This window comes from Gordionus sp. m RMFG-2023, chromosome 1 (assembly GCF_954871325.1).
Source record: "Gordionus sp. m RMFG-2023 chromosome 1, tfGorSpeb1-WG-v2, whole genome shotgun sequence".
NCBI lineage: Eukaryota > Metazoa > Nematomorpha > Gordioida > Chordodea > Parachordodidae > Gordionus > Gordionus sp. m RMFG-2023.
In genome coordinates this window covers 78,911,090-78,931,986 of record NC_088775.1, presented here as the reverse complement: position 1 = coordinate 78,931,986, position 20,897 = coordinate 78,911,090, and the positions used below count along the sequence as shown (strand labels likewise).

At 26.0% G+C, this 20,897-nt stretch overlaps 1 protein-coding gene across 1 annotated transcript; it reads left to right on the top strand.

The window, feature by feature from the left end:
* The first annotated feature begins 3,523 nt into the window (after window positions 1-3,523).
* On the top strand, window positions 3,524-20,380 carry LOC135926931 (protein C-mannosyl-transferase DPY19L1-like). The gene is made up of 22 exons (XM_065462865.1): window positions 3,524-3,563; window positions 3,605-3,629; window positions 3,669-3,756; window positions 3,798-3,935; window positions 8,389-8,509; window positions 8,591-8,684; window positions 9,299-9,356; window positions 9,431-9,522; window positions 9,578-9,662; window positions 10,109-10,225; window positions 11,000-11,086; window positions 11,142-11,243; window positions 11,304-11,384; window positions 12,377-12,478; window positions 12,527-12,598; window positions 13,122-13,195; window positions 13,247-13,301; window positions 13,979-14,098; window positions 14,679-14,880; window positions 18,111-18,210; window positions 18,663-18,785; window positions 19,931-20,380. The coding sequence occupies exons 1-22, from the start codon at window positions 3,539-3,541 to the stop codon at window positions 20,115-20,117; spliced, it is 2,148 nt and encodes a 715-aa protein (XP_065318937.1). The 5' UTR covers window positions 3,524-3,538; the 3' UTR covers window positions 20,118-20,380.
* Window positions 20,381-20,897: the final 517 nt, after the last annotated feature.

Below are 20,897 nucleotides of genomic sequence, written 5' to 3'. Positions count from 1 at the left end.
TCTCTTGGTTCAAATGCCTTCATCTTTACATATAGATGATCAAGCAGTTTATAAATTAATATTCTGCTGCTATTTCTAACTTCATTAATTAAAAAAAAATTTTCTACTTCGTCAATATAATTACTTATATTGTCTTCACTCCAAATAGGATAATTCATATTAATTAAATTTTAATTTATTTCAAAAAAAAATTTAAGTTCATCAAATATGTACTTTATTTTATAATTATTTTTATTTGTGCTTATAATTATATCATTTTTTTTATTTTATTTCGAATGGTTTCATTGCTAATTTGTAATTTCTTACATGATATCCAATAAAATTTATAATCTTTCAGAATTATGATATGTAACTTGATATTTATTTCATTTAGAGTAATCCAATGTTCATTTCCATTATACATGATAGCTCCGTAGTTTGATGTCTAGCTTAACAATTCTCCTCATAGTTGATTGATCCATTTGATCTAATTTATATTTTATTTTTTGAAAATAAATTAATTTAATTTGAAATCGTATATCCCTCCGCTGCCACAAATTTGTTTTTTATATACATTCATACATTAATTTGTTTTTTTATTTTTAAATTAACCATATTTAGTATTAACATTTTTAGGTTAATTGATTGTGAATTGATATAAATACATGTTAGAAAAATATAAAATTTACTAATAAAGTATTATGTGATAAAATATTTAAAACTTATTTGTTGCCTTCCATTAAACTTTCCATAAAACTTTTATGGTGGCAGCGGTGGGATATGTTAGAGATGGACAATATTTAGAATCATTAAATTTGTTTTATATATACATTCATACATTAATTTGTTATTATTATTAAATTAACCATTTTTAGCATTAACATTTTTAGGTTAATTGATTGTGAATTGATATAAATACATGTTAGAAAAATATAAAATTGAGTAGTAAAGTATTATGTGATAAAATATTTAAAACTTATTTGTTGCCTTCCATCAAACTTTCAATTAATATTAAATTTTTATGAATTTCTTATATGCATTTACAATCTTTAAATTGTTTGAGCTGGCTATTGACATTTCTACCTTTATTATCAACAAAGTTAAATTATTTTAAATCCATAAGCCATATGAGTAAGCTCCACAACTCAGTATAAATATATTTAAATAATCTACCACTCTAATAATTTATTTTGGAAAATTATATGAATATTTTATTTTAAAAAAATACTTGTAGATTTTAATAAAATATTAAAAACACAAAAACATATAATATTAATTTTTCTTTTAGTGTGCTTCAACTTTTTACTTTAATTTTTTATAATTAAATTACATAAAAAATACATAGAAGTTATAAATAGTTTTGTTAAATAGTCAAATTCTTACGATTCGGAAGTCAAATCATAGTGGTAAAAAGGCTCCGATTCAAGCCGCTCAAAGAGCCTGATGAACCGACTCGATTAGTTGGCTCACTTAGTTGGCTCACTTAATTGGCTCACTTAGTTGGCTCACTTAATGGCTTGCTTAGTCAGCTCCCTTAGTTAGCTTGCTTAGTTAACGTGCTACAGCTCAATTATTTTATTTATTTATAAGTTAATTATATTATAATTATTGATATTTTATTTTTTTACGTATATTTTGTAAAACGGTTCCATTTCAGTCCATTTTAAACAGCTAACTCAATATTTTATCTAAAAATATTACACAAGCTTGAGAATTTTGCTCATAGATGACAGATAGGTTTGGATATGAAATTTCAAGGCATGGGCAATATTTTTTTGGCTAAAATATATGAGTTAGCTGTTTTTGAATATAGGTTGAAATCAACCTATTTATTTAACCACAATAGTAATTTTATATATATATATAGTTTTTTTTAGTTTATTTTCTTGAATTGGTTTTTAGTGCTTTTAAACGGTTGATTTCTAATAAAAAATCGGCTCCGACTTGAAGCGCAATACCTATTGCTGTTTAAATAAGTAATTTATATATTTTTATTTTGTAGTTAGCTTATACTTTTGTGCAATATTAATAAAAAAAATGGCCTGTAGATTGTAGATTGCCTAATTTTGGATTACTGATTACTGTGAACTTGGTTTAGTTATATAAAAAAAATATTAAAAGATATTATTTCCATTTTATTTTGAGAATATTTATGTCGAAATTAAAAGGAGTTCTGGACCAGAATTAGTGTTCAGGAATATTAAACTCTATTTAGATGGAATTTTGATTATATAAATTTAATCGAAACGAACACTGATTTTATAAAAGAGTTTGGAACCATCCCCAAATCCAGACGCTGATTTCCATAAGCTTAGGGAATTTGTTTGTCTGATATCTGATTGTCCTTTTTTCCTATAAATATTTTTCCCAATTAACGAAACCTGCGCACCAATGTAAATAGCAACATTTAAACAATTCGCTACTAATTGAACTCGGTCTGTCAATGTTACTAGTCAAATCATCGGATCCAGATACCTCCTTAACATAATTTAAAGATCTACTTGTTGTAATAGCTTAGCTTGTTGCATTTAAAACAAATCTCCTTAAAAGCAGGCAATCTATCATTTATCTCATGTATTCTGTCACAATATAGACATCTGTTTCCCCCTTTTTTATTATATAATTTTATTTTTCTCAAAGCTATTATTATTGTATGTAATATCTTGGTGTAAAAATATCATAATTATTATATTTTTTTAGTAGAATGATTATTACTGCTTTTATTGTTTTGATACTTTGGCGAATTTTGTGTCTACTTCCTTATAATTTATTTATCTGCTTGGTCTGACACATGCTCAAGATTGAGTATAAATTAGAATGAAAAGTCTTTCTCTTCTTTGTCTACAACCTCTGGGTGTTGTGGTGCCCGAAGATCCTTTCGGTATTAAGTTAATCTATGCCAAACATAAATTTATCATTTAATTGCCAACAACATTGATATCCTTACCATAATTACATTAGGCCCCCAATGAAATCAGTTTATTAATGAATTCCATCAAGGTCTATAACTTTATTTTTTATAAATTAATTTATATATTCTGTTATTTAAAAAAAATAATATTTATTAAATTATAAAAGTCTAGTAATATTTGCCAAATAACTAAATTGACTAATATTGGAAATAGACAAATAACTCTCCAAAACTTATATACCCCCTCAAAAATAAAATACGACCCAGATTTTGAGTTAAGATTTTGCAGTCAAATATTATCTATTTTTGAAATATAAAGATTAACATAAATTAAGACTTTTATTACCTGAAATTAACAGTGTGGGCACTTAAATACTATTCCGATCGGATCAGATATTTAAAATTTAAAATATCCCTCAGTAAATGATCTAAAATTAGATTCCGATCCCCATATATTCCATATTACATATTTATTCAATATATATAATATAAAATATGTAATTAGTTGTTAGTCTTAGTATAATATATTTTCGGGATTCGCAAATATTACAATTTTAGATAATTTTTTTAGACCAAAATACTCAGCCAATATAACACGTTCTTTATTATGTTTGTGGTAGTGCGGTTTATTTAAAAATAATAAACTCGATGAAAATTCCAGTTTTTATTACAGGTAAAATTATATATATATTCCACTTATAATTTTATGCTAAGCCATTGTATTTGGATGTATCCACAGGTTATTAATATTTTACTTTAACCATATTTTTCTATATAGCTATTACATATATACGTTATTTGAAAATGATCGGCATTTTTCTCATTTATCAAATCTGGAAAGAGAATTGTCATTTAGAAGTGAAATGGTAACATATAGATATATAGGATAAGTATTTAGTTATATTAGGGTCTTTATTATTCTTATTACAAACAATTGGTACATGCACCTTCATATAATGTTGGTCTCAAACTACTTTTAAATGATAAATTAACTGAATATCCGAACAAAATTAATATTATCAAAAAATTTAATATATATCCAGAAGTATGCCTTATATATATTATATTAAATTTTATCGCATACAGTTTTAAACATAATATAATAGTTGTTTTTATTTTATGCCTATCACTTTCAAATAAATTAACATGTATGAGACATCCAAGATATTTCAATTTTGTTAAAATATGGTGCCTTAGCAAAATCATTTTATATGCCTTTTAAGCATAGAATGAGTTTTGGGTGTATCGTTTTTTATATCATACAGTTTTACAGTTCCTGAGATTTATTATTTGGTTCTTATAAATATATATTTGCTTTTTCTTGATTGACTGAAAAAAATGAATGGTTTTGAATTCTTATATATAATGTTAAAGTTTAGATTTTTTTAATAGTTTGATATATTAAATTAAAAATATGGTTCAACTCATTGTGTATTAAACAGATCCAAATCTATCAACATGCTATCTTAATTTAATTAAAATTTTATTAAAAATAATTTATGTTATATATAAATCTATGTTCTTAAAACTGGATTTTTTCATTAATAACAAGTTATTTAAATTAGAAAGGATAGGGAAGTATTAATAAAAAGTATTTTAGAGTTTATTTCCAATAAAATCCATTATCAATTTTATATGATTTATAGTTCTTAGTTTTAACATTCTTTAAGGTGGATTTGTTAATAAAAAGAATCAAAAAAATTATAAAATTTAAGTGCACAATAAATAGCCATCTAAAATAAATCAAACATTTTGAACTATATGCCATTAAAATAATTGTTCTTTTGTGAAAATCTGTTCTTGTAAATAATGAAATCTAGTTCTTATCACTTTTTAAAGAAGCAATATCTGATTTAAATTTTTATATTTATCCCGGTTCAAAGAATTTTGGATTTAGATTCCAGTTCCAAACTTGCTTTATATTATATAAAGGGAATTGAGCTACAATAATCTTCTTTTTTTTAAACATTATGTTTAATATAATTTTTTTAAAATTGTTATATTTCCATTTAAAATAAATATTTTTTGTACCTTGCTTATTTTCTATAATTGTTACTTAGTTCGGTAATTATAGCTAAAAATTGCTACAGGTGCTAGCTAAATTTATTAAACATTGAGGCACAAATTAATATTTTTGCTCTCTTCAATACTAATCTATATTTTCAACAGCAAAAAAGCCAAGTCTAAGGCCTTTTAGTCTATAATATAGAGATCATACTTACACATTTTATTACTTAGAGTCTCATAAATCTGCCTGAATAAATATTGATCAGGCTATTCTCAAGATTAAAAATTAGATTTTTAAAAATTTTAATTTACAGGTTACATTTATTGTGTTCTATTCTGTCCAAATAGTAATAACTTATATCCTTTTTCTTTTATTTAAAAAAAACTATTACATGGTATCAAGATTGTAAATCTCTTTCATTAATTGGGAACATGATAGTTTTGACATTTTTTTTGAAATGTTAAAGCCTTCACATTCAATTTTTTTTAAAAAAATACTCTATATTTGCTATCTGTTTATATTGTTTTAAAGATTTTGCCAAAGGAAGACATAATCTAATTTTCACAATTGTTTCATTATAATTTTCAAATATAAATTTGGCTTTAAATTTTTTTTTAAAAAACACATTTTTATAAATTTATTCTTCCATTTTGAAAAAATACTGAATAGAATTATAATTTTGAAAAAATACTTTATAAATAAAGGACCTTTTATATTAAGATGTTAGACGCATTTAATTTAAATATATTTTGACATTAATTATATTTTTTAAAAAAACGTCCGTCTTTTTTGAAGAACTGCTTCGCTTTTCTTTAGGCTGCATTTATAGTGGGATCCGATCCACCACGATTTAACAGCTGATCGATTTTAAAAATCTGTTTTATGTGATGAATTTTTATTTATTAATATTAATTTTATCATTAATTCAATTCATAATAATATAAGAATTAATGATTTTAATATAAAAAAAATTGATCTTATAAATAGATTTTTAAAATCGATCAGCTGTTAAATCATGTCGAATCTGATCCCACTATGAATTCGGTCTAGACTATATATTGGACAGTACACTTCCCAAATGACGTTATACCTATGATGAAAGGCTTACCAAGGAAATTATATCTTTGATGAAAACGCATCTGTCCTGATTTTTACATTCCTTTTCCGGGTGGGAATTATTTTATTGAGATCATAAGTCTAGACAAGCCCCTTGATTTATAAGGCTTCTCATTCTAAATGAAAATTAGAATAAACCAATTTAGTTCAAGGATGTAAACCCGAACCCTCATGTTTTTTTCTAAATCCTCATGTTTTTGATGAACCCAAACCATCAGAACTCTCATGTTTTTTTCTAATCCCATAACCTTTTGAAAAGTTAAGGACTCAAGGGATCAAAATTAATTACAATTTATTAAAATAATACATGTAAAAAAAAATTGATAAAAAGAAATTTTTTCGTTGGCATTTCTCCGAGTTGTTAGCGCAACTTTTCTTTAGTAACGTAGTTAACGCTTTTTTAAAAAAATAAATAGAGGTAGCTGTAGTCTGCTCTTTTTTACGTTACTTAGCTACTTCAAAATTTTATATAATAATTAAAAAAAATACTAAAATTAATAATGATTATATTTCAAAAAAAAATACATTATAAATCGAATTTATCAGGTTATTTAAAATATAAAATGCCGTCAATAGAGATAGACATGGAAGATACTTTTGAGATAGTCGATAACTGTTTTATATATCAATTGATAATCAAATGAAAACTAAAGTTACTTAAAATATTTAATATAAAAATAATTACAATGTATTTAACTAATTTAATAAACTAAACATATCATATTTTAATTAAAAACATTAAAAATAAAATTATTTTAAAAAATCTTATATCAAAATTAATAAGTTAACAAAAGTTTAAAAAATTCCTTTCTAACAAAATAATCATTCTTTATATAAAGAAACAAAAACCGTCTATGAATAATAATTCTTATAATTTGCCCACGAATAACTCCCTATTGAATAATATAAATAGAAATTATAAATTATAATACTCAAAATAAATATGCAAATTCTATACAAAATTTTATTCATCGATCACATCAATAACCACAAAATTTCACTGAAAAATGATATTATGGAATTACCTTTCCATAAATTTGCAAAATGAACTTAATAAAAAAAAATTAATTTAGGATTGAATATTAGATTCACAAAATAGCGTAGGACAATATCGTTCAATAAATCAAGCAACTTCGTAAATATATTAATCATAATTTTAATAAAATAATTATCTACAAATTTAGAATGTCCACACCTAAAATTTCAGAGATTGAAAGATATTCTGATAATATTGGCGTACTGCAAGAGGCTTCCAATAAATCAAATTTAATCTAAACTGAATTGATTAATCTTAAATCAGAACCAGGGGTTTAAAAATTAGCTGATAAAGTCATAATAATTTTATAATTGATATAGTTCAGCCAATTTCTTGGGCATGATATATATATCAATCTGTTTACATTCATTTTGAATATTTTTGATAATTTTTCTTATATAAAAAGTTTAAAAAATTAAATACTACAATACCCTCATGTGTTACAACATTTATTTAGTAAGGCGAAACTTTTCTCCTCTAGACTTAGAGATATTTATTAAAATGTTAATTTTATGGACAGAAATTAGATATATAAGAAAGAAATATTGATAACGCGCTCCTTTCAAAAGTGTCGTTCTACAACGCTGAATTTATTTAACATTTTTCAAAATTTCAAATTTTTGCCTACATTTTGTAGGTAGTTTATTATAAATGATAATGTCATATTCTAATATAATAAGAATACTTTGCTTATCTGTTTTTATATCAATTTTAAGTAAGTAAAATATTGAGACAAAATCATGCAATAAAGAAAAGAAAATAAAATCTAGATATTCAATTTTATTTTAATTAAAATACGAGCAATTAATGTATATAAATCTTGTCAATAAATTTAGGTTAGCTTAGAACGTGTGCCTTTTCTATATTTTGAAATGCATACTGTAAGATTCGCGCGGAAATATTAACAAGGAATATTTTGGAACAAATTATTGTTCTATCGAATAAAACATTTAAAATATAAATTAATTATGTTTATGGAAATATATGGACTGGAATAAATAAATAAATTTTTTAAATATTATTTTATGCTCTTCAAACCCTGAATCCAAATTTTTTTTTTGTCGAAGGTTTCACTCCCCGATTTACTTCGCTTGAAAATATAATTTTATTATTGTGTTTTAATTGATCAGTTTTTAGCCGTTTTACCCGGGCTGCTAAAAAAATGGCCAAGCCAGTTTTTAGTCTGTAACTACTACCTTAACCACTTTTTTTGTTCTTAAAAAAATATAAATCAAACTTTGAAGAATATACAAATAAATTATCTAACACCTTATTGCTTACTTTCATTAATAGCAAAAAGAAACACTTTATCTGTAAATTTTTTAAAAATATTTTAAGGTTATTTCGGCTTTGCTATATCGAATATTCAATCATACCATCAACAATTATTTTAATACCAACCTTATAGAGTGCTGGGCTATATCTCGCGGCCAACACGCATCGGTGGAAAGTTGCGTGGGTAAAAAAATTCCAATTATTTTCAAATCGCAAAAAATGGCTAGATTAAATTTTAATATTTTAAAATATAACAAAAAAAAAGGTTTTGGTGAGCCCATCTATTTTTACGTTTATACCGTATGCGGGATGGTTGCCATAACTACATTTTCCTTATTCTTATGCGGATATTTACTCAGGTTTTCGTTATTTTATTTTTTTTGTTTGAAGTTTATTAGAAAAAATGTTAAATTAAATATGCCTTTTTTATATTATTATCGATTTATAAATAATAATATATTTATATATATATAATACCTTGTCTGTTTAAATATTAAAATATATTTTTCTTAAAAGTTGCATATCTTGTTACAAATAATCTTGGAGCTAGCCCCCCTCCCCGAGCTTTTTAGTCCTTTTAAACCTAGATTTCATTTCGTCTTTTTTTATTGAATCAGCTGATTTTAAAAATATATAACTTTTTCCCGCCTTGAAAATATTGTAATTTTCTATTATGTTGGAAAAAAACTGCGGTTAAAGGGGAGCTAATGGCTTCCTATTCTGGCGGGCAATTAGTGTTATTAAAAGGCTCGATTTGAGCTGCTTTTTAAATACGTGTAACTCAATATTTTATCCAGATATATATTACGCAAGCCTGAGGTTTTGCTTGGCCTAAAGGTTTGCATATCTATGAACGAAATATCGAGTTTAGTCAATATTTTCCTGACTAAAATATTGAGTTAGCCGTTTTTAAAAATCAGCTCCTATATTTAAACATTTTTTTATAAAAAATTATATATATATATATAATTAGCGATTCTTTCATTGGTAGCATAATGGTCGTGTGCGCCTTTTTTTACAATCATTCCGAAGTAAAATACAAAAATATAATTATATTTCTGTCATTACAAATTTTTTTTATAACTTATAAATGATTTATATCCAGGCAACAAGGGTTATGTGGACCATACCTCTAAGGGAAAGCTTTGGGTATCCTTTGTTTATCTTGCAGAGTTTACTCGTCACCCAAGTTTTAAAGTTTTTATTTTATGTAAAAAAGGCGAAATTTTTGATTAATTATAAAATATCATAGAACTAGAGATAAAGCTATTTCCAAGCGGAAGCCATTATTTCTGATGACAACTCTTTCGACTTTCGCTTTTCTCCTCACATGGCAAGTATAAACAATTTTATATTCTCTAAATATTGTATTCTTTTTTTATCAATTAGAACCTGGGCTAAGAAAAAATATGGGGGTTCCTCTTTCGGACTTTATTTTTTCACAAAGCGGTTTTGTTTCCGGTATTTATATTTGACGGGTTTTCTTTTAATTAATATAATGTAGGAAAAAAAAATTAAACATTAAGTAAACCCTCTAAAATGAATAGGCCATAATTTCGAACAAATTACATACATAAATTAGTTTTTCCCTTGTTTGGGCCTGTTTCCTATTTCTGAAAATTTTTTCTGGTTCCGGTTCTTCTATACGACTCTAGTATGGGTTCCACCCAAGCTCGACTTCCTACGAAGTTGGACTCGAGTTTAAAACTATTTCGGGCATTACTCAAGCCGATGAACTTGCAAATGCTTTATCGTATTATACTTCTTTCTTCATTTTTTTTAGTTTGGTCCTTTTATCCTTTTTACACAAGTATCCAGTCTATTCGCGCTGAACATCGTATGCGCTAACAAATATCGTAACTTGAACTCGACTTTATATGGGCTAGTGGTTGTTCATTTCGTAATTATTCAATAAAATATATTATTTTTGTATCAATTTTTAAAATAATATATTATTTCTTTTTTTGATACGAGAATAAGTTGGGTAAAGGGATCCCTTTTTTTTCTTAATTCGATATTCAAATAACTTTTTAAGTAATACTTCTAGCTATTATTTAAATAAAAAATTTCCACGACATATTAACTTAAAAAAACTTATCTCATTTTTATCTAAAATCCTCCCTTTCTTCGGAATTATTTTTTTTCCTTCAAAAATGAATGCACGTCAATTTTTTCCCTAAACCCGAAAAGTTTTGTTGATAGAGAGCGATGGAAATTTGATGAAGCTTTAAGAAAGGATTCAAATAGTATTTACTAAAAAAGGGTCGATTTCTTTAGAGATCCATAAAAATGTCATAGTATAGTACATAAAAATAGAGAAAAAACTAAACCCTTATATAATTATTTGGAGGGGGGTGGGGTGGTAAATGAAGTTTTTAAATTAGGTAAAATGGTAGATGGACAAAATATATAAAGATCTCTTTCAGAACGATTAAATTTTAAGACCTCATCAAAAAGGTAAATTTTTTAACAAATTCATCTCTAAAATTGATTGTAAATGAAATCCATGAATTTAAAAATTGTTGATGTTTAATTCATCACATTTATTCCATCATTTGCATGAGGTGTTAAAATATTTAGAAAGTTTCGGTGGTATCTCTTTTGACCATATTGTATATTTTACAAATGATTGAAGCTTTGTAAACTGCTTTAAAAAAATAAATAATTTTTATAGGCTTCTTTGTTACTCGCCTGGATCTTCTTATTTTTCAATAACGCAATAATTACATCCTTATACCTTTGTGCCATTATCTCAATGTTGGTATGAAAATTAATTTTATTTAAAAAAATGGAACTTTTAAAATCTATTGTTTTAGATATGCCTATTTTGCCAAAATTGTTTTACTGACCACAAGGAAAGTAGTCTACCAGGTGCAAAACATATTCCTCAATCATTGGTGCAAATGATCGGCCGCATGGTAATGTAATATTTAATTCTTATCCCTTTTTTAAAAATAAAATAAAATATTTATAAATAGATTATTTTCGGTTTGGTCTATTGTGCGATAGTTATTATCATCAAATACTCACTAAACTTTACATTCAGATACAAAGACGACGTAAAACTTTAAATATAAATTATATTCGATAAATCTACGCATCGGATCCTTTTTTTTCATGATCCTGTTCGATCAGATAAAGATTTTGAAAAAAATTATTCCATCGGTCCGATTCAGTTATTATTCAAAGAACTGTATACCTCTTATTTTAGATATAATTAAAGAAAATTATTGGATTGATTAGAAAAAAAAGGCACGATTTTTTTAGGAAGTCTGTAAAAATTTATGAGCGCTAGAGGAAAATAAAATTTTTGTCGTTTTTATTTTCCAAAAGAAATGTTATTTTTTTTAAAATATCAAGTAGTGGTGTTAAAAAACCCGATTCGGGTCGATTTTAAAAAACGGCCCTATTAAGATTATAACCAAAATAACATGTAAGTCTAAAGATTTCGCTCATATCTGGCAGAAATGCTTGTTGGACATTTGCCAAATCTCGACATAATATATTTTAGCTAAAATCCTAATCGGTTCTTTTTAAAAATTGACCTAAATCGGGCTTCTTAATTAATATGAAGGTCTGGCCCGGCTAAGTTTTATTCGATGATTATATTGATAACAATTAACCCGGATTTTTTCCCTTCTAATTAATGAGGAGTGTTTTGACATAAAGAGAAGAATACAAAACCTATCTAATTTTTTATTTTTCAGGATGGGACGCTTGGGATGGACATTTAATTTTTTCTATCTGGCATGTGATTTCGTTTTCGCAACTGTTTAAAAATGGCAATTTTATTTTTAAAAAAATTTAGAATTATCCTTCTTTTATTATTATTTTTCAAAACAAAATATTTTCAAGAGGTTCGGCATTCGGGCCTTATAACATTTAGTCACTTCCCAAGCCCATTGCGTTTAAAAAATATATCGTACTTTAAAAAAATTGCTATCTCTAACCAGAACCTCATATCGAGACCCTGGCTTGGAGGGGAAAAAAGAATCACCTTTGGATTAAATAAACCTTACAATTTTATATTATTTTATAATATATTTGACAGAGTCATGTATACGAAATTTTGAAAGGGAAATTTTCGAATTATAAAAATTTTCACACCATGCTCTATACTTGCAGCGCAGAATTTGATTTCCTCTCAAAACAAGTTGCAATTTTTTATAATAGTATATTTTTTTCTAAATATAAGGCATAGACCTATATCAATCTTACTCGAACCGCTTTGTTACCCGCAAGCTTAGTTGCTGCATTTCTAAGTTTGATACAAGTAAAAATGATAATTTTTATAGAAATATATATGTACAAGTCAGGGCCATAATTATCAGGGATGGATTTCTGTGAACTTATCAGTTAATTTTTTTATGCTTAGAAAAAAAGGATTTATGTGGACTAAATTATAAATATTTATTAATTAGCAAGGACCCCACAGTATATTTAGGTCCCAGTTCTGACATGCTAGGTTTTGCGTTTTGAGAATCTTATCTCTTATTCAAATATATAATTTTATAAGAATACTTGTCGGTTCTCACCGCAAAAACGCCGAATTTTATATTTCTTCATATTACTATTTAAAAGTTCCAATTTATCTTCCTGTTTTTTTTAAAAAAAAATTATTATAATTTTTGCTTAATCTAAATGATTATTCATTTTATACGATAAAACTATTATTATTAAGTAACTTGTCTATCCTGAAAGTTTTTGAAAAGGTTAGAAGGACGATGACGATTTTGCAGTGAGACCGACGGATTTCATATTAGATTACTATATTTTATAATCGATAATTAATTTAGTGCTTTACTGTTAGCAGTTACAATAAAGGTGACGAATCATCAACTCCCAAACAAACATCTAATAAAAACTTAAAGTAATAAACTGTTTAGAATGCTTAAATTAAAAAAATATATATATAAATTAGAAGCAAATTAGAGCAACTTCTTATTGCGCAAGCAGATCTTCATTTTTATCCAGAGGTTTAAAACATAATATCCATAATATTATATTTAGATTATTATAATTTTTTATTATGTCTAGGCCTCCAAAAACACGAATATCGGATAACGAGATTTATAATTTCTTGATTGATAAGATGTTCGTGAATTAAATAATTACCTACTCGTATTTGTTAATTTCGAATTGATTGTGGGGGCCTAATATAATATAAAACATAATCATATTTCATAAAAAACTTTGCCAATAAGTAGTAGGGATAAAAAAAAGAAGTTTTTTTTTCTGTTTTTTAAAAAAATAATATTATTATTATTTACAATCCAGGAAAATATATTTTTTAAAATTTTATTGCAAATTTTTCATCAATACATGCATCTTTTTGCTGCAAATTTTTTTTGATCTTTCTAATTTAAATTGTGTTATATTAAAAAACAATTATTTATTTTTAAAATGTTTAGAAATTTGTTAAAGTGATATCTAGCTTGATTTTTTATATTTTGTTTTTTAGCTGTTTTTTTACCCTATATTTTTATGCTTGAAAAAAAATGATATAAATGTTTTATTTGTTTTTTTATATCCCTACCGTTAAGTCAAAAGTTTGGAACCTACTCGAAAGTTATGGTCGGTTCTTATTCGGAATATTATTTCGGTTCCTAAACTTGCTCTAACCTAAATAAATTATATAATCTTTTTTTTGAAGGTTTATTTTACAAGTTTCCAGGCCATCATATTTCTTTGCTTGGCTTCCATTATCATGAGATTAAAACTATTGGCCACCCCACATCTATGTCTCCTATCATCCGTTTTAGCTAATCATCAAGTAAACTTATTTTTTAAAAAAAAATTATTGAAGTATGTATTACCTATACTGTCACTTTTGTAAAATTGACTTTTATGTGTTTAAATACACCGATAATTTTAACCAGACTTAAACTTTTAAGATATTAAATTTGTAGGCATTTGGCTATTTTCTTCTTTGCTATTAGAACCCCAGGGTTTAATGTGTCCTTTAAATATTTATGAAATCCAATAATATAGATTTAGTCAATTTAAATCTTGAGATGTAAGACAAAATATATGTGATGTTAAATTACAGAATAATATAACACTTTATTCAATTTTACTTTCCTTTTCCTATAAATTGTAATCATGATATTCTCTTCACCATTGGCTATAACATTAACACCCCGCTATATTTTGTTATTTTATTCTATCCCTCTTTAATAAAAGTGCTAAATTCTTTCTTTTCTTTTTTTTCTCATGAGAGTAGAATAAAGAAAGAAAAAACCAAGCCATTTCTTTTTTTAGCTTTAATATATTAATTTTTTTTTCTGACAATTAAAAATAAAGTATAGCAATATTATTTAACAGATCCTTATTTTATATATATTTTTTTTAAGTTACTAATAGATTTATTACCGAAAAAAATCAAACGCTCAATGTTGACCAAGTTCTTCATAAAGTCTGCCGCGATCGCTTTGTTAGCTATCATGAGTTTGGAAGGGATCAAAAATATTCATAAGGAGCAGTCTCATTTGGGCGAATACATTAATCTTCCACAAGAGGAAATGATTAACTGGATCGTTAGAAATACTGCTGAAGGTTTGGATAAAAAATCATAGAAAGTTGCATGTAATATTTTATAGATCGAGGGCATTTACCTTCATATATATATCCTTTATAGGATAGGTTCCTAAGGGGGTATAATGGGGGAGGGTGTAAATTTAGATATGCTGCTAACTGAAAATATTATCACACGTTAAGATGCTGCAAGAATTTAAAATTTTCCAGTTTATCAAAATTCTTTAAAAAAACTAATTTAAGATTGTATAAGCTGTATGCCAAAATAGGCTTGATATCCCTCCACGGGCCCCTCGTGAGGAACAACAATATTTTTTTATTGTTTAGCTCGCGCTAGAGTCGAAACCCCCTCTTTTCCTACCATATCAGACATGAAAATATTAGCCGACGATATTTGCCGATATTTATTTCAAGCGGCACCGATATCGATTCAGTGTCAATTTTTAAATGGATTTTTTTGCCACTTTTATAAATGGAATAAAAAAATCTATGTATAAATTTTTTTAAAAAGCGTTTTAATTAAAATATTCACTTATCCTCACTCGTAAAAATCAAATAAAGCTTTAAAATTCTAAAAATATGTCTTATCTTAAATTTGTATAAAGGTTTGTATTAATTTATAAGATATATAATAAATTATGTCTTATTTTATTAAGTTATAGCCTTTAATATATAGTTACATAAAAAATTTTTTAATGATCAGAATTTTCACTTATCTATTTTAGGTACAATACAAATGAGTACAATATATTCTTATTAAATTTTATTTGAATAATAAGAATAAGTTGAATATAAATGAAACTATAATATTGGATATTTATCTATCTATAAAAAAATAAGAGCCTCAAGTTAATGTAATAATAAACTTCTCCTATGAGGGCTATCTACATCACCAGCAATATAAAAATCAATTTTTCAATTCAATCAATATCTTTATCTTCTTTAAAACCAAAAATAAAATTTAATAATGATTGGTTTATCAATATATATTTTTAAAAACTAATATGATTGACGTATATATATATATAAATAATATATAAATGCAACATGCCCATCCTTAACGGCCAAGGACATGTAATAAAACAAATTTTTTGTTATAATCTATAATATAATATCTAATTATTGTCTGAACAAAAGAAGAAATGAATTACATTTTTTTGAAAGCAAAAGAGCAAGTATACGCATGCCTTTTTATTGAAGATTCCTTTCTCTACATCACTATAATCCCAAAAGTTACCACGAGGAATTCATCTATCCTGGTTACTACCAATAAAAAGCAGAATGGCCACGAAGTTCGAGAAATAAAAGAAATCCAATGATGAGATCCGACGATGTTTCAAATGTAATTCTACGAGGCATCTAATTTCCGAGTGTAAGATGTATATCGGGACTGATAGATCCACCCTCTTATATATATTAGACCTGTTCTAAAGAATTGGCACCCTCTATATTGGACAGAGGTATGTCTCACGATAAGCTCATATTGACATATTTATCAAGTCCGTTAAAAGTATTGCCGAATGAGGAAATAAGTTGGAGGTTGGTATCAGGAAAAAGGGATGACCAATAACATGAGCGCCCGTAGGCGACTGCCCTAGGAAAACGTAGCTATGGAGACAAATATAATTTTCGGGCGTAATGTGGGAAGTCACAATTATACTTGGAAGATTTGCTATTGAGGGATGAATGAGATGTAGAGGAACGTTGCAAGATATTTTTTAAAAAATAAATATATTCATGTACGTTCCTTTAGAACAATTTTTAGGTCCAGTTTGGAAAATAATTAGATAATATTATACATATTATACCAAATAATGTTGTTAAACGGCTCGATTTTTAAAAATGTCTGGCCTAATATTTTAGCTAAAAAATGTTATATATCGAGATTTCATTAATAGATGTCCAAACCTTTCTGCCATCTATGAGCAAAATCTCTAGGCTTACGTAATATATTGGGTTAGCCGTTTTTTAAAATCAAGCCGTTTAACAACACTAATAACAAAAATTTGTTCTAACTCATTTCCTTGGCCCGTTACGAGTGAGCATATTACAGTTGTTATTTTTTTTGTATATACGTCAATCATAAATTTTGTTTTTAAAAATATATATTGATTACGACGATTCTTTATTAATTTTTGTTCTTAGATAAGGAAATAATGATATTTTTTGAATTGAAAAGATTATTTTTATAACTAGCTATGCTAAAGATTGATTCTGATGTTGTAGGAAATGCCAAATACTTTTTGAGTAACCCTCCAATAATCAAGAGGATCGGAGATAAAATATTGATATCTTTGTTAATTAATGAAATTTAAATTCGCATCATTTTTATTTTCTATAAGTTCTTTCTTAATGAAAACAATGTAATAAATAGTAGACAAATAAAAATACAGAAAAATTTGGGGTAATTTTATTTTTTATATTAGTTTATTATACCTAGTGTTGTTAAACTGCTTAATTTTTAAAATAACCCAATATTTTAGCCAAAAAATGTTATACAAGTCTCGTGATTTCATTAATGTACAAAATATTTTACTTATTAAGTGCTAATGTTTTTTTTTATAAGAAACTAATTGATCTCGGTAGTAAATTGGAAAGTTGTCAACTAAAAGAAAGAACGAAAGGAATTCGCCATGCGAAAAGCGAATTCATCAGGGGCTGAAGATTAGATTGCCATGTTATATTTAATGCTGAGGATTTTATTTCAAAAAATTCATTGATCGATATATATTTAAAATATTGAGTAATAAATAAATATACGATAAAATTTACCCTTTAGAAATATAAGTCAAAATGAGAGATAAAGTCGGCGAGTAAAAGAACCTTATATTCCAACAACCAATATCCAGAAAGGCCGGAGTTTTTTAATGTTCAAAAAAGGAAAATAAAATATAACCTGAAATTATGAGCAACTTTTTGCCAAAGGGTATTATTTTTAACAAATAATGTAAATAATTTTAAATATCAATTTATTTTTTAAAAGTCAAGGGGTTTACATAGATTTTTAGTTGTCAACTTTACCATTTTATTACTGAGATCAATTGGTTTCTTAAAAAAGAAACATTAGCACTTGTAAGTAATATCTAGAGGAAACATAAAAAAAATTTTTATGAAGGCTAATTATCACTTTTGGGATCAAATTAAATTGTAAATATTAATCGATACCTATATCATGAGTATCTGTGCAATTTATATCGATATTACAATTATTTTTATCCACATACTAACTTTAAAAAATATATTATATTTAGACAAAGCCTTCGCGGGACCAATGTCTGTTATGGCTAATATCAAATTATCCGCTGATCGACCTATAATTAATAACCCTTTTTACGAAGATACTAATATGAGGTTTAATAATTAAAATATATAAATATTATATCATACTTCGATTAATTTTTTTTTTACATGATTTCAGAATTAAATATCTGGTTACTACAGCATTATAGGATCTATATTTTAATATTTATCTTTTTTAAAAAAAGAGATTTATTTAAAACGAAGAGGGAAATTTTATTGATACGATTTTGATTCTAATCGAAACCTGGGACCCTAGGAACTAGAACTATTTTTGATCCTCAAGCTGATTCTAGAATTTTTTTTTTCACCAAACGTGGAGTAGATTAAAGCAAAATATGTCACGAATGATAATTTGTTTGCATTATTTGGATCAATAAAAAAAATTAATTATTTTTATAGAAATATTGTTTTTCTATCGCGATAACTTCCATAATGCGACCCCAACAAATTCACCCCCCCCCCCAACTTTATCCTTTTTTATGAAAATTTTTTTTATTACCAAGGAAAATTACCAAAGGAATTTACACGTTGTATAGTCGTAAACCTTTGAAAGTGGTACATGCTCTACTACAAAATATGTCGGCGTACTATGCTGTGGTAGAAGATAATTGGTGCTTCTATCAGAGGTATCAACAATTTTATTAAACAATTAATATTAGGTTTTTTTGATTTTATGGTTAAAAAGGGTTTACAAATTGTCGTATGCAAGTAGGGGAAAAATTATTTTAAAGCTAGGCTAAACAATTCGTGTTTTTACGAGTCCAGCCATAATTTTACATTTTTTTAGAGCTTAGAATTAGGTAATTTTTTTTATCTTTTTCTTTTAAAAATATTACGGGACGAACAACTTGGGCAAAAATATTACGGGACGGACAACTTGGGCAAAAATATTTTATGGGGAAGCCAAAAAATATCATTTCAAATTGCGAATAAAAATAAAATTTGGGGCACGTCAGCCTCTAATTTAAATAATATTCATTATAAATTTTGTGTTATCTGTCTACGTGATATCATTTTAATTTTATTAAAATCTCGTCACTGAAAATGTTGTTTAAATGGCCCGTATCGTAAAGACCGAATATAGTCTAGAGTTTTGTCTATATGACACTAGGGTTATATTATACACTTATCGATCCCAACCTGAGGCTAGGAATAAGTACATTTATTCGTTCCCGTTCTGTTATATATTTTTAAGCAAAACTTCATTTCAGGTCTCTACTCCTTGTCTTCTCTTTTTTATAGGGCATGAACCAAAAAATTGAATTCTTGGTTTTAGGATAGCATTTTTGTTTTCTTTTTGAATATCTAAATTTAAAAAAACAATTTACGAAAATTGATACTAAAATACGTTTTAATGCAGCAAATAATATCAGTATAAAGCAGACAACATTCTGCCATTTTTCAATTCATCATTGTCAATATATTATTTACTTTTTAAATCATAAAATTAAGAAAGAAACTCGATATCTACTAGAAACTATTAATTATATAATATAATGTAATACGATATTTTAATAGAACAAATTTAAATGTTGGTGTACCGCATATTATTAATTTTTAGAACAAACAAATGTCATATTTTTACTTTACCCAGTCATTATATTGGAAATATATCTATTTAATCATTTCCACTTGAGATTTTAGGTTTGATTTTCAAATAATATTTTAGTGTTAAAATCTTTATAATTCCAAACTATCATTAGATTTGTATTTTGTTAATAATCTCTCCCTCCCCCCATCCCATCACTTATGTATATAAAAAATATTATAGTAGTGACGAATGCACCCTGCCTTCTATATGGGACCTAGAGGATGTGAAAAATAGACGCCGGGAACCAGCCTGCATTCTTTTACGGACAAAGAATCACGATAGTAAATACTTTGAAACTGTCTTTGAAAATCGAGAGTGTACTATAGTGAGAGTTAAGCGCTTGAAGAAACTACCGAATATTACGTAAAGAGTAGCCAATCAAAACTGTGTTCATTATAGATTTCAGTGATAATAAATTCAAGTCAAAATTATTAATATGCAATTATATTTAGGGACAGATTATCTGAATATTCTTAAAAACATTTAATATATTCACGACTGATTATTATTCATATTCGATAATATATTTCTAATATTTGTATTTATATATCTATTTTTACCAAATTTTTAATATTTATAAAAAATTTAAAAGATTTAATTAACATAGATTTTTTATATATTTATTATAAAGTAAATTTTTATATGTTAAATGAATTATATTTTATTTATAAAATAGCATATTAAAATTCGTTATCTTTTAAAGAAATTGTAAATATCCATGAAATAAATAATTTTATTAAAAAGTTGTTTTATTTTAATTGAAAGAGTCTTAATGTTATATTTTCACCTATAGAAAATAATCTATTTCACCCGAACTTCACATGAATGAAAAATATCAGTTATAAACTATGGGTTGGTTCAAAGTGAATTCCGCAAAAATAAATTCTGTTCAGGTTCAAAAACTTCAATCAAAAAAGTTACCTGTTTTTTTTTCTCTAGCTTTCACCTTTTCTGGTGGTAAGCTCCTTCAACATCTCTCTCCACTTATGTTATTCATACAATCTCTTTTATCTAATTTATACTTCTTTATATTGGCTCTAACTTTATAGCCCCATTGAAGTTTTGGCCTTCCTCTTTTACGTTTGTCCATCACTTCCAAACTATCAACCTTATTTCCTATGTAGTTCATAGGCCTTCTCATTGTGTG